We start from the raw sequence: 12575 nt of genomic DNA on the forward strand, positions 1-12575 counted from the left end.
GTCAGAAAGTCTCCTTTGCTAGGGGAAGGCGACTAATTTGCTGGAACGTTAAATCTGCATCTGGATTATGTGTGTATGCTATTTCCAGTCTCTTTAAAATTAATGCCTGCCTGCAGCCCAAATTGTTATAATAGTGTAGCCTCTCCAAGTATAATTAAGTCATAGCTCTTGAAGGGATTCACTAAAAATAACATTTGAAAATCTCTGCCTTGGGGCAGAGAGAGAAAGAGGATTATCCAGCTATTCAAGCTACATACCAGCATTACTGTCTTTTAGTAGAGTATGGCCATTGTTAATAGGGGCTGGCAAAATCAGTTATACATGTGTATGATATTACATTGCACTGTTCCTGGCCTTAGAGACTGAAACCTTAGATCATGCAGACCGTGTTATGCAGTCTGCTCTTCAAAACAGGCTATAATTCATTATGTATGCGCACTGCCAAATTATATATATCTACCAGTGATATGTAACTCTCCCAACCCTTAGAGTGATAAAATGAATTGATGCTGTCTAAAAAATCACACTTCTTAGCAAAGGCCTTTACTTCCCATCTGTAAGCATGTATTTAATTAACTTTAAATGCTGGAATCATGGACTCAAATGACTGAATGCATTAGTGCAGCAGCCTTTCACCCATGCACAGTACAAGCATTGCTTAAATCCCCAGTTTGTCTTACATGAACAGATTCTGGCTTGTATTAAAAAAATCAAAACCTCAGAGAATCACTAAAAGGAAATGTTAGGGTAGGAGGATGAATCTGGATCCAGAAATGCGATTGTAACTGATTCCCATTATTTATTTGTTTGTTAGTGTATTTAGACCTCACCTATAATTGAACTTGAGGTGGCATACAGGGGGTTCCCAGGCAATCTCCCATCCAGGTACTGACCAGACAAAACCTGCTTAGCTTCAGCAAGGTGGCTGTGTCGTGTCCTCAGACCTAATTTGTAATCAGTGTTTGACACAATATTCTTCCACCACTATGCACCAAGCATACTTGAATATATAAAAGCAGGCATATGTATCCAAGAGAAAATCCGTGCATTTATATAAATAGGTGACATGTCAGAATAAAAGCAGGACCCTGTGTTTGCTTCAGTTCAAAATCTGGCACTGCATGCAGAATTTGGCTTCCTGAGAATTCCAGCTTTTTTTAAAAAAATGATTTTGCAGCCTTATGTTTGAAAGTGTATGGGCAATGATACCTAAGAAAACCTGAAAAACAATAAATGTCTTTAGGAATGGAGTTTCCATGCTTGCATAGCTCATTGCCCTTCCCCATGAAGAGCAAATTAGTGTAACAGCAGAATAAATTGTGCAGAATTTCTGCATATTAATTCAGTTTATGAAGGTGTCGGAATCCATCTTTTTTGGCACAGATTTTGGAGTGCCTCAACACTGAATGTTGACTGCTTTAGAACAGAGTGCATATGTGTCCCTTATTAAGAGGATCATAACAGCAGTCTGCTTCACAACGATGATAGATGTTCGTTCAAGGGCTTTGCATTCTGTTAGATTTTTCCCAAAAGAAAACATACAAAAAATGAATTATCCAGAAATTGGGGGGGGGGGGAGAAGCGTGTCTCAAATATGCCAAAACAATGAAGTGTTCTATTGCTGAATACGCCCAATGCTTTCAGCACGATTCCTCAAGGGCTTTTTCTCTTATTTCTCCTGCAACAGCAACCCAGTACTGACACACACAGGACTGCACCAACAAATCTAGTTTGGTCCTTCTGGTTGAGAAATTGCTCAGCCTCTTTCAGGTTCTAGCTGCTCACCTCCTTGCCTCAATATATCTAACCTGTTCCTGGATTATTGGGTCTTCAAGAAGCAGTCTTTCTCCATTTGGGTGGGTTCTTTAGCTCTGGATCTATACCCTTACCTCCATCTTGCCATCTTCACAATGGGTATTCAGGTTCTCTGGCCTGCCAGAGCTGTCTCAGCTCTCCACTGAGTAGCACATCAAACCAGAAGTAACCCCATCACCCCAAATTTACTGCTTCAGGGATATGTTTCAGCCTTGTTAGGATAACTGCCAGCTCCATTGGCAGTCACCTTCCATCAAGGCAGTAAGCTGCTTGCAACCCAAAACCTGTATTCAGTGCTGAGATTCTTATGCAATCTCAGATTTCTTTGCATTGGTATGATCGACTTGCAGTAATTTAATGCAATATACTTGTGTGTGATGAGCAGGTCATCTCACCACAGCGAATTCCTGCTACTGTGGCTCCATCACTACTGATGTCTCCCATGGTGTTTAGTCAGTCTTCCCCAGCACCACCAAAGCCAAGTGAAAGTGGATGGCTGCCAGTTGTGAACCAAGAAGCTGTTTCTACTTCCGCTAACCTCCTACCTATGCAGAACCCAGAAAAGCCCTTTGCAAACAGCAATCCACTGACAAAGCTGCAGCTACAGGAAACATTACTGCATCTGATCCAGGTAGGACATCAGTAAGATTTCTTGTCTGTCTGTGTCTTCTCTTGATAACTGTTTGCATCTGTCAGGAGATAAAAGTGAGCAGAAATTTGGAGTATATTGTCACCAGTAAGGATGTTGCACTGTTGTGTAGATAATCGATAACTGAGTGTTTTGTTTTGTTACACAGAGTTTACTTCTCTATATTGCTGAATTTGCCCATGATCCAGTTTGGTTATTATGAAAGTAGGTGCTCTTTGATATCCACATTGGAACTGAACAATTGGGCATGTGTGGGCTGTTGTACACCAAAATTGTTCCCTGCAACTTTTATTACCAGCTAGGGCCCAAACCTGTTAAGGGGGCTGTCAGGACCCCACCTGTGGTCACCGCCTTGTCACGGTCCCACCTCAGGGTCCTGATCTCTTAAAATGTTCTCTCACCAGCTGTAGCAAAGATCTTTCAAGATCCCACTGCAAGGCAGCACCACCAGACACTCCCTGTAAACAATATTGCCATGAGACTGTGCCTTAGTCTCATTCTGGCTTATTGATACGTTGTGTCTAGGTGCACTTACAGGCCACAACCCCCCTATATCTTTGTGCCTATAAAGAATACAGCCCTGGGTTGCTCTGGATACCTGATGATGTTACACTATCTCTTCACCGCTGCCACCATTGATACTGTTTTCCAACCTTGGTATATGCCCTGCCCACCCTTCTGGTCTGTGTAAACCCAGCCAAGGATCAGATGTTCTGGTAAACCAAGAAATATTTATTTATATACACAGGGAATAACAAGATTACTTAAAGGTATAGTCAACAAGCGTGTGGTTTCATAAGATGCGTTACTCTTTATGTTTCTAGTTCTCAGTAACCTGCCTCACTACCCGCCTAATCCAATCCACCCAACAAAAGTCTCCCAAAAACCAACCAACAGAACTCACCCCAACTGTCATCCTCTCATTTATACCTTCAGACGCTCAAGCGCTCAGCCAATCATAATACAACACTCATCAACATTCCAACCCATGTACTCCCCCCTCTCACTCAGTCTACTTACCACATATACTCTAATAAACCCGCACTTACCATATTTACAGTATTATATATGTACAGGGACATCACAGAGGCCACCGACAGCAGCTCTCACTTCTCACAGGGTCCAGAACAGGTTAGATGCAGCGAGTCAGCATCACCCTGTAACCTCCTATGCATGCCAACCAGATGAAATAGCAGTGGAGATCCTGCTTACAGCTACCGTTGACTGTGGAAGTATTTTTTATCTCACGTTTCTTCCAAGAACAAAGTTTTACCTCTGCAAAACCCTGTGAGAATAATTAGGATGACAGTATGTGACATGCCTAAGACAACTTGATGAGCTTCATAGTCAAGCAAGGATTTGAATGTGGGTTTCCCAATCCACACATGAATTAGATCCCGTAGCAAAAAACTTCAAAAGATGTGTTTTTCATTAACAACTTATATGTCTTTCCCTCCCCCAGAATGATGACAACTTCCTAAACATCATCTATGACACTTACCTTGTCAGCGTGAGGAAAGCGACACTGAAAAAGCCCATGTGAATCATTTCTTAAATTAAAATGTATGTGACATCCTGAACATGTCTTTTTAAAATAACAGTCACATGAAATGAGGGGTCTTTGGCTTTCTGCATAGCTTTAAATGATGCTCGCTGGTAAGTATGTGCTGTGCTAAGAAAAGAGTAGGTGGGACCTGATAGTGCCTTCCAGGGGATGGGGTGATGTCACGGTATAATGACAGATTTAAAATACCTTTGTAGTTTTTCTTACATAAGCAGGATGACAACTTGTACAAAGATTTATATTCTCTTTGGTTCTCTCATACTTTGATTATTTCTAAATACAGATTAGATATTAGTTACCTAGGTACTTTGCTGGGATTTCCTGTTATCAGAAGTGGACATTATTACTCAGCACTGTTTACAAATAATGGTACTTGTTGGTGACCACCAGGTGGCAGTCTAGGACTGTTATATGAAAATATGAAGCTATTGTAAAAGGTTTAGATGGGGACAGAAGATAGCTTTTCAGAGAACTGAAAATAACATGATAGTCGTTGTTGCCAGTGATTGGACCTTCATCCCACTACCATCTCTGTTCACACAATTTGCACGTTGTTAAAAAACTCTACAAAACCTGTTTGACTGGATGACAGCAGGACAAAAGAAATGGATGCTTATGCCAAGGACATTGATGATTCTTTCATTTCACCTCGAATTCTAGTAAAAAAGAAAAGGGGAAAAAAGGCTGTCTTTAGAATGAATACCACATGCCAACAGGGAGACTGTTTCTCATGTTAACAGTTTTTCCCCACACGTCAGAGCTATGTGAAAAGATAATGTGGGAAGGCTCTCAAACCAAGAGTTATCTGCTGCAAAAGACTCAAGAGAGGACTCTGCATACCATTTCCTTCTTTGGAAGCTGACGTGTGACAGTTCTTTCACCACTCCACTTAGTGGAAATACACCAGCCATTAAGAATATGTGGAAGAGGGAGGCAATCCAGAGAACTTTAGACATAACCCCCCCCCCATTAAAATCATTAGGCACTATTAAGATCTTCATTCATCTCTGAGATATGCTCATTGCAACACAGCCCCAAGTTATCTGCAGTCTGCTACATACGAAAGAGGTGATTTTTCTCTTTTTAAAAAACCCTTCTTTTTATAAACAAATATTTTTCTATTTTTGACCAGAATATCCATAGTGGGCAGCAGGTGATGACATTATAACCCTTTTCGAGTCTTTTGTTTCTAGCTGCTCTTTCCTTTTGATGTAGATATAGGCCTGCACCAGACCATGATAAGTTCTAGTACTTCTCTTGGGGATGGCTGCATCGTTTTTAAGCATTCTGTTAAAACTAGCAAAATGAGTGAATAGTTTCATTTTCACTGTGTTGTTCCATGAGCAGGTGGACAGTAGTTTCAATGATCCATTTGTAAAGAAAATAAAATGGATTTACATATATTAAGAGTTGGATTCATCTTACTGTCACTAAAAAATTCTTGGCTTATATGGATGTCTCTTGAGCTTTATGATTTTCTAAGTTTGAATTTAACTTGCCTCAAACATGCATAAGATTTTAAGGACAGCACAATGCCCAAGGTGTCCCTGACAGTGTAAGGCAGTTTAGAATCACATGAAAAACAGCAACATGAAGTGTGGTATTTTTAGTTTAGATTTGTCAAATAGAATTAGGTGCCTGCTTTGTTATGCTAGATTATTTGCCTACAAAGAATTGTGGAAATTCATCACCTTATTAGAAAAGGAGGAATTATATCAAGAACAGTATTTTGCTCTGAGGATAGAACTTGAACTGCTGTTTCTATTTCTGTTATTATTGGTAGTGGTAGTAGTAGTACATCAGTGTGCAGGTCACTAAGTATCCATTTATTTCATTTTCACCTACTCTATCTTAGTTACAACAGGGTATAGGGATTAAGAGATCTTACCAAAATATTCACAGAAAAGGTGGGTTTGGGGGAGACATTTGAAGAGGTGACATCATAACGGTCCTCTGGGGGGGGCAGTTCCCGGCATAAGAGGCAGGAAGGTAGAAAAAGCAGAGTAGTTTGAGGAAGCAGATCTTTGGATGGCTGAGGGTGTTAGAGCTGGCAGAGTGCAGAACCTAGGCTTGTTTGGAGATATAAGAGTGGAGAGAAAAGGGCTATGTTGTGGGCGACTTTGAAGGCATGAACAAGTTGCTTTGGGTGAGTCTCGGATAATTTGATCTGAGTATTGATACCTTACAAAGAGGTGTAACTGGTATAGAATCGTAGAGTTGGAAGGGGCCTATAAGGCCATTGAGTCCAATCCCCTGCTTAATGCATAATACGTCAGAAGATGGAACTAATGGGTACTTCGGCCCAGGTGGAAGCTACTTCTGGAGTAGTGGGACATGGCACAGCAAAGCCAGAAATTCCAGTGGCCCCCAGGCTGCCATAATACGCCATCCTCCTCTCTATAGCTTTCTGAATGTCTTCCATTCTTCAGACAATTGTGAGGATTTCACCTGCCACTCTTCTTCAGAATTTTGTGCTACACCCTCCATGTTTCCAATTACCTGATGCTGCAGACAACAATATTGCCTCAACCTTGCAACCCCTTAAGACAGGAAGGTCTAATCTCCTGTAATCGGGCCCAAGAGAGGAGGTATATGTTGTTAAGATAAGAACGTAAGAAGAACCTGCTGGATCAGGCCAATGGCCCATCTAGTCCACATCCTGTTCTCACAGTGGCCAAGCAGATGCCCATAGGAAGCCCGCAAGCAAAGAGCACTCTTTCCTCCTGCAGTTTCCAGCAGCTGGTATTTGGAAGCATACAGCCTCCGACTCTGGAGGCAGAGCATAGCCATCATGGCTAGTAGCCGTTGATAGCTTTATCCTCCATGAATTTGTTTAATCCTCATTTGAATCCATCCAAGTTGATGGCCATCACTGACTCTTGTGGGAAGGAGTTGAATAGTTTAACTGTGTGCTATGTGAAGAAGTACTTTCTTTTGTCTGCCCTGCATCTTCCAACATTCAGCTTTATTGGATGTCCATGGGTGCTAATGTCATGAGAGAGGAAGAAAAACTTTCCTGTATCCACTTTCTCCATGACATGCATAATTTATACATTTCTATCATTTCCCTTCTTACTCGCCTTTTTTCTAAACTAAAAAGTCTAAATGCTGCAACCTTTCCTTATAGGGAGTCACTCCATCCCTTGATAGTTTTGGTGGGCCATTCTAAACCTTTTCCAGCTCTACAATATTCTTTCTGAGGTGAGGCAACCAGAACTGTACACAGTATTCCAGATATGGCCACACCATAGATTTATATAATGGTATTATGATATCAGCAGTTTTATTTTCAATACCTTTCCTAATTATCCCTATCCACTACAACCCCAAGATTTCATTCCTGTTTAGTCAGCACCACTTCAGCCCCCATGAGTGTATATATGAAATTAATATTTTTTTGCTCCAATGTGCATAACCTTACACTTGTTTACTGTGAATTGGATTTGCCATTTTACTGCAATTTTAATTGCGTTAATTCTAGTTGCCATTTTACCATTAAATGGATGGGAGGCTAAATATTGTAAAATACTACTTGCCAACTCTATATTTATTATTTATTTATTTATTACATTTATATCCCACCCTTCCTTCCAGAAGGAGCCCAGGGCAGCAAACAAAAACTCTTAAAGCACTTTAAAACATCTAAAGACAAAAGACTTTAAAACATGCTAAAACAAAACCTCTTTAAAAAACAAGTGTAAAATTTTTTAAAAAATCAATTCCAGCACAGACACAGACCGCAATCAGGTCTCTGCTTAAAAGGCTTATTGAAAGAGGAAGATCATGTTGGAGTTATGCTGGATTCCTCTTACACACGAAGAGTCAGGATGCACGTGTCTGTGCTATAAGCAGTCTTTTACTCAGACGTTGCACAAAGTAAACAGAAGATAACAGCAAACGCTTGATACATACAGTCAAAAGTCTATATACAGGATTTCTACAGTAGCACAGCCAGAGGTTCTGTGTGCCTTCGTCGTCCTTTCGCTTTCCCAGCAGCACGACCAGTCCTCATCAGACTTGCAGCGTTTAACTCAGACAGTGAGCAGGCCGCGGGTGTTTGGAGAGATACGGAGAGCATCTGCACCCATTAACACTGTGCTGCTTTCCTTCTTTTATTGCTCCGGCACTCAGGATGACTAGGCGTGTTCCCACCCTTAATTAATCACACCTGATGCTTATCTTAGCTTCTGTGGCTATTAACCCTTCACGGACAGAGTTCCTTTGTAAAACAAATACTTGCTCACATACACCAACAGATCATCAGTAGATAACAGAGATGGTGCCTGTCTAATATTTAAGGGGAGGGAATTCCAAAGGGCAGATCACTAAACAAAACACTAAAGATCCACTTCCTATGTTGTGCAGAACGGACCTCCTGATAAGATGGTACCTGCAAGAGGCCCTTACCTGCAGAGCACAGTGATAGACTGGGATAAGACGGTCTTTCAGGTATCCTGGTCCCAAGTCGTATAGGGCTTTGTACACCAAAACTAGAACCTTGAACTTGGTCTGGTAGCAAATGGGCAGCCAGTGCAATTCTTTCAGCAGCGGAGTGACATGTTGGCGAAACCCTGCCCCAGTGAGCAGTCTCGCTGCTGCATTTTGCACCAGCTGCAACTTCCAGACCAACCTCAAGGGCAGCCCCACATAGAGCGCATTACAATAATCCAGCCTGGAGGTTACCAGTGCATGGACAACAGTGGTCAGGCTATCCCGGTCCAGAAACGGCCACAGCTGTCTTACCAGCCGAAGCTGGTAAAAGCCACTCCTAGCCACTGAGGTCAGCTGGGCCTCTAGTGACAAAGATGAATCCAGGAGCACCTCCAGACTACAAACCTGCTTTTTCAGAGGGAGTATGATCCCATCCAAAGCAGGCAACTGACCAATTATCCAAAGTCAAGAAACACCAACCCACAGCGTCTCCATCTTGCTAGGTTTCAGACTCGGTTTATTTGCTCTCATCCAGCCCACCACGGTCAAGTCAGTGGTCCAGGGCTTGCAGGCCTCTCCCAATTCAGACGTTACAGAGAAATAGAGCTGAGTATCATCAGCGTACAGCTGACACCTTCCCCAAATCTCCTGATGACTGCTCCCAAGAGCTTCATATAGATGTTAAATAGCATTGGGGACAATTGGCACCCCACAACACAACTGTCAGGGGGCCAAAGGTAATCGCCCATTGCTGTTATCTGAAAATGACCCTTGAGACAGGATCGGAACCACTGTAGAACAGTGCCACCAATACCCATCTCACCAAGTTGGCTCAGAAGGATACCATGGTCAATGGTATCAAAAGCTGTTGAGAGATCAAGTAAGAATAACAGGATCACACTTCCCCTGTTCTTGTCCCGATGAAGGTCATCCATCAGGGCAACCAAGGGCGATTCAGTCCCATAACCAGGCCTAAACCCAGATTGGAATGGGTCAGGATAATCTTTTTCATCCAAGAGTACTTGCAATTGCTGTGCCACAACCCTCTCAATCACCTTCCCTAGAAAGGGAGTATTTGTGACTGGGCAGTAGTTGTCACAAACCTATGGGTCCAGGCTGGGCTCTTTCAGGAACGGTCAGATCACCACCACTTTCAGGGCAGGTGGAACCACTCCTGCATAGATGCGTTGACCACACCCTTGATCCACTCAGTCATACCTCCTTGGCAAGCTTTAATAAACCAAGAAGGGCAAGGGTTGAGAAGACACATTGCTGGCCGCATCATCACAAGCACCTTGTCAACATCATCAGGCTGCATCAACTGAACATCCCAAGAAGTTGTGGCAGACATTGCACTGGACACCTTACTGGGGGCTACAGTTGATATAGATGGGGCATCAAGATTGCTACGGAGGCGAGCAACTTTACCCTCAAAGTGTTTTGCAAACAATTCATGGTAGGCTTCCAAAGGGTCTAAAACTTCATTTCCTGGGGATGATGTTGACAGACCCCTGACAATACAAAAAAGCTCCACTGGACAGCTACTCGAGGATGCCATGGAGACAGAGAAGTGGGCCTTCTTTGCCGCCCTCACTGCCACGCAGTAGGCTCAGTTATGATGTTTCACTCATGCCTGATGAGTCTCACAGTACATCTTTGCCAGTTGCACTCTAGCTGTCGTCCAGCCTGTTTTCAAAGTGCAAACCGGGCTCCACAATGCTGAAGAGGGCGCTTGGGGGCAACTGTGTTAAGAGCCCAACTCATCTTGTTCCACAGAGTAACAAGGACTTCAACAGGAACACCTGCTCTATCTACTTGAAACTTCCCCAGGGCATTCAGGAATCCAGTTGATTCCGTTAGTCTCCAGGGTGGACCATCTTAATCCACCCACTACACCTGCAGGGGAGGATTGGAGTCATAAGTCTAAACTTCACCAGGAAGTGGTCTGACCACAACAATAGGGTAACATCTTCCTCCCAATCTCCAGACCACCCTTTCCACCCTCAGGAGCAAAACTCAAATCGAGGGTGTGCCCTGCCCTATGTGTCAGTCTGGTGACAATTTCAGACAGTCCCATGGTCATCATGGGGACCATGAAGCCCCAAGCCAGAACACTAGAGGCAGCCTCAGCATGGACACTATTATTCTGGCCTCCTCCAATACCACAGCCAAGATGGCCTTTGCCAGCTCAGTCAGAGAAGCTGCTGGGCAGCAGGGTGGACAGTACACCAGCAGCAACTATAATTTACTGGCTCCTTGGTCCAGCAGCAGATGCAAGGCCCTCACAGCCAGCTCCAAGACAGAATGGTTTCCTGTTGACAGAGATGGAAGTTCTGTAGACCACAGCAAACCCTCGCCCTGTCCCTGCAGCCTGTGCTGGTGTTGCACCGAGTATCTAGGTGGGCAAAGCTGGGTCAGATCAACTCCTCCCAGCTCACCCATCCAGGTCTTGGTAATGCACACCAAATCAGCACACTCATCCATGATGAAATAATGGATGATTGGTCTTCTTGGTGGTGTTAAACAACAGCACACATAGGCCAGAGGGCACAGCAGATGAGCAACCAGGGACACATCCATGGGAGGAGGGGGAAAGAGGAACAAGGCATAGATAGCCTTGCCCTCGTCTTCCATGGTAGCCGATCGCCTCCCCATGGTTATGCCTCCTATATCCATGATCACTGAAATTGGGTGGCATCACCCATGTCCCTCCTTACCAAGACTCCTCCTAAACACATGATATAAACAACAACAACAGCCCATCAATAAAACCTATCGGAACAGTTATCCCAGTATGCCTCTGAGAGAATTGGGAACAGTATTACTAAGACTACACCACCCAATATCTTTCACACAGAGCACATCTACTCCCCCTATCTCACACCCATGGAGAGCCAGCCTTCTGCCAGTTGTAGACTCTCACTCTGAAGGCATCTGGTGACTTTCTCCTATCATACAGTTCACTACAGAGGCTCTTGCCACACATCCTCCCCACTACCAATCTCCTGTAGATTGGTTTATAAAAAAATTAAAAGTGGGGAGAAGCTGATCTCTATGTATCACATTTACTAATTGCTTATTTGTTTGATATTTCATGTAGAAACCTGCCTCCAAAGATCTGACTGCTTTAGATCAATATGTGGCATTCAGCCTTTCTCCATCCTAATACCTTTTAGCTCTACATTTTCTTTTCATTAAAATATCCCTTGCCTATATGCTCCTTCACCCCTCTCTCTGGTAAGTATAAACAGAACTGCAATTTCATGAAAACAGTGCACAAATATTTTATACAGGCCACACAATGTGGCCTTCAGAATCTCGGATATGGGTTTCTAGCCCATATGGGTGCAGAGATTGATGTACTTGGCAGTGCCTGTTGAAATCTAAGAGTGGTGGGGAGGTAGCAACATAGAAAGCTGCCTTAGTCCAGGTCAGAGTATTGTCCCATCTATCTCAATATTGTCTGCTCTGACTAGGAGCAGGTCTCAGGCAGGGGTCTTTTCTATCGCCTGCTATCAGATCCATTTAGCTGGTGATGCCAGCAGTTAAACCAGGAACTTTACGCTTGCAAAGGATGTGGTCTATGCTGAGGTATGATCCCTGCCCTTTAAAGCAGAGAAGTCAGATTAAGGAAGGAAGTGGAGTTTCAGTGCTTTTTGTCTTTCACTATTTTGCAAGTATTTTGTAATGTAAGAGAAACTTACTTACTGTTATATCCCACCTTTCCTTTAAGGAGCTCGAGGTGAGTTACATGGTTCTGCCCCCTCTCCATTTTATCTGCATAACAATGCTGTGAGGTGTAAGTTAGGCTGAGAGACTGTAACTGGCCTCACCTAGTGGGTTTCATGACAAAATGAGGATTCGAACCCTGATCTCCCATGTCCTAATTCAGCACTTTAACCACTACATCACACGCTAATGCATTGTTACTGTGCTTGTCAGATTAGATTTGTCCGCCAGTACCCAATTTTTGGATTTTGTGTAGAAATACAAATGGAAAGTGTGTTTTGGGGGGTGAGGAATATGAAGGTGACTTAAGAGGAGTTTGCTGAATGTGTGAATATTGCTGGATTTGCCTATTGGAAAACACACATGGTTACATAAACATGGATATCT

At 43.2% G+C, this 12575-nt stretch overlaps 1 protein-coding gene across 4 annotated transcripts in view; it reads left to right on the forward strand.

Annotated features, from left to right (window-relative positions):
• DCP1B (decapping mRNA 1B) overlaps positions 1-12575 on the forward strand; it is a 69808-nt gene that overhangs the window by 55136 nt on the left and 2097 nt on the right. For 3 of the 4 annotated variants that reach the window (XM_061638623.1, XM_061638620.1, XM_061638622.1), the window contains exons 8-9: positions 2201-2446; positions 3927-5418. In XM_061638623.1, coding sequence (XP_061494607.1) covers positions 2201-2446; positions 3927-4007 — 327 coding nt within the window. In that variant the 3' untranslated portion in view covers positions 4008-5418. Of the gene's footprint in view, positions 1-2200; positions 2447-3926; positions 5419-12575 lie in introns of those variants that run through there. The other variant, XM_061638621.1, reaches the window with a different exon arrangement.

The sequence above is a fragment of the Rhineura floridana genome, chromosome 8 (assembly GCF_030035675.1).
Source record: "Rhineura floridana isolate rRhiFlo1 chromosome 8, rRhiFlo1.hap2, whole genome shotgun sequence".
Classification (NCBI taxonomy): Eukaryota; Metazoa; Chordata; class Lepidosauria; order Squamata; family Rhineuridae; genus Rhineura; species Rhineura floridana.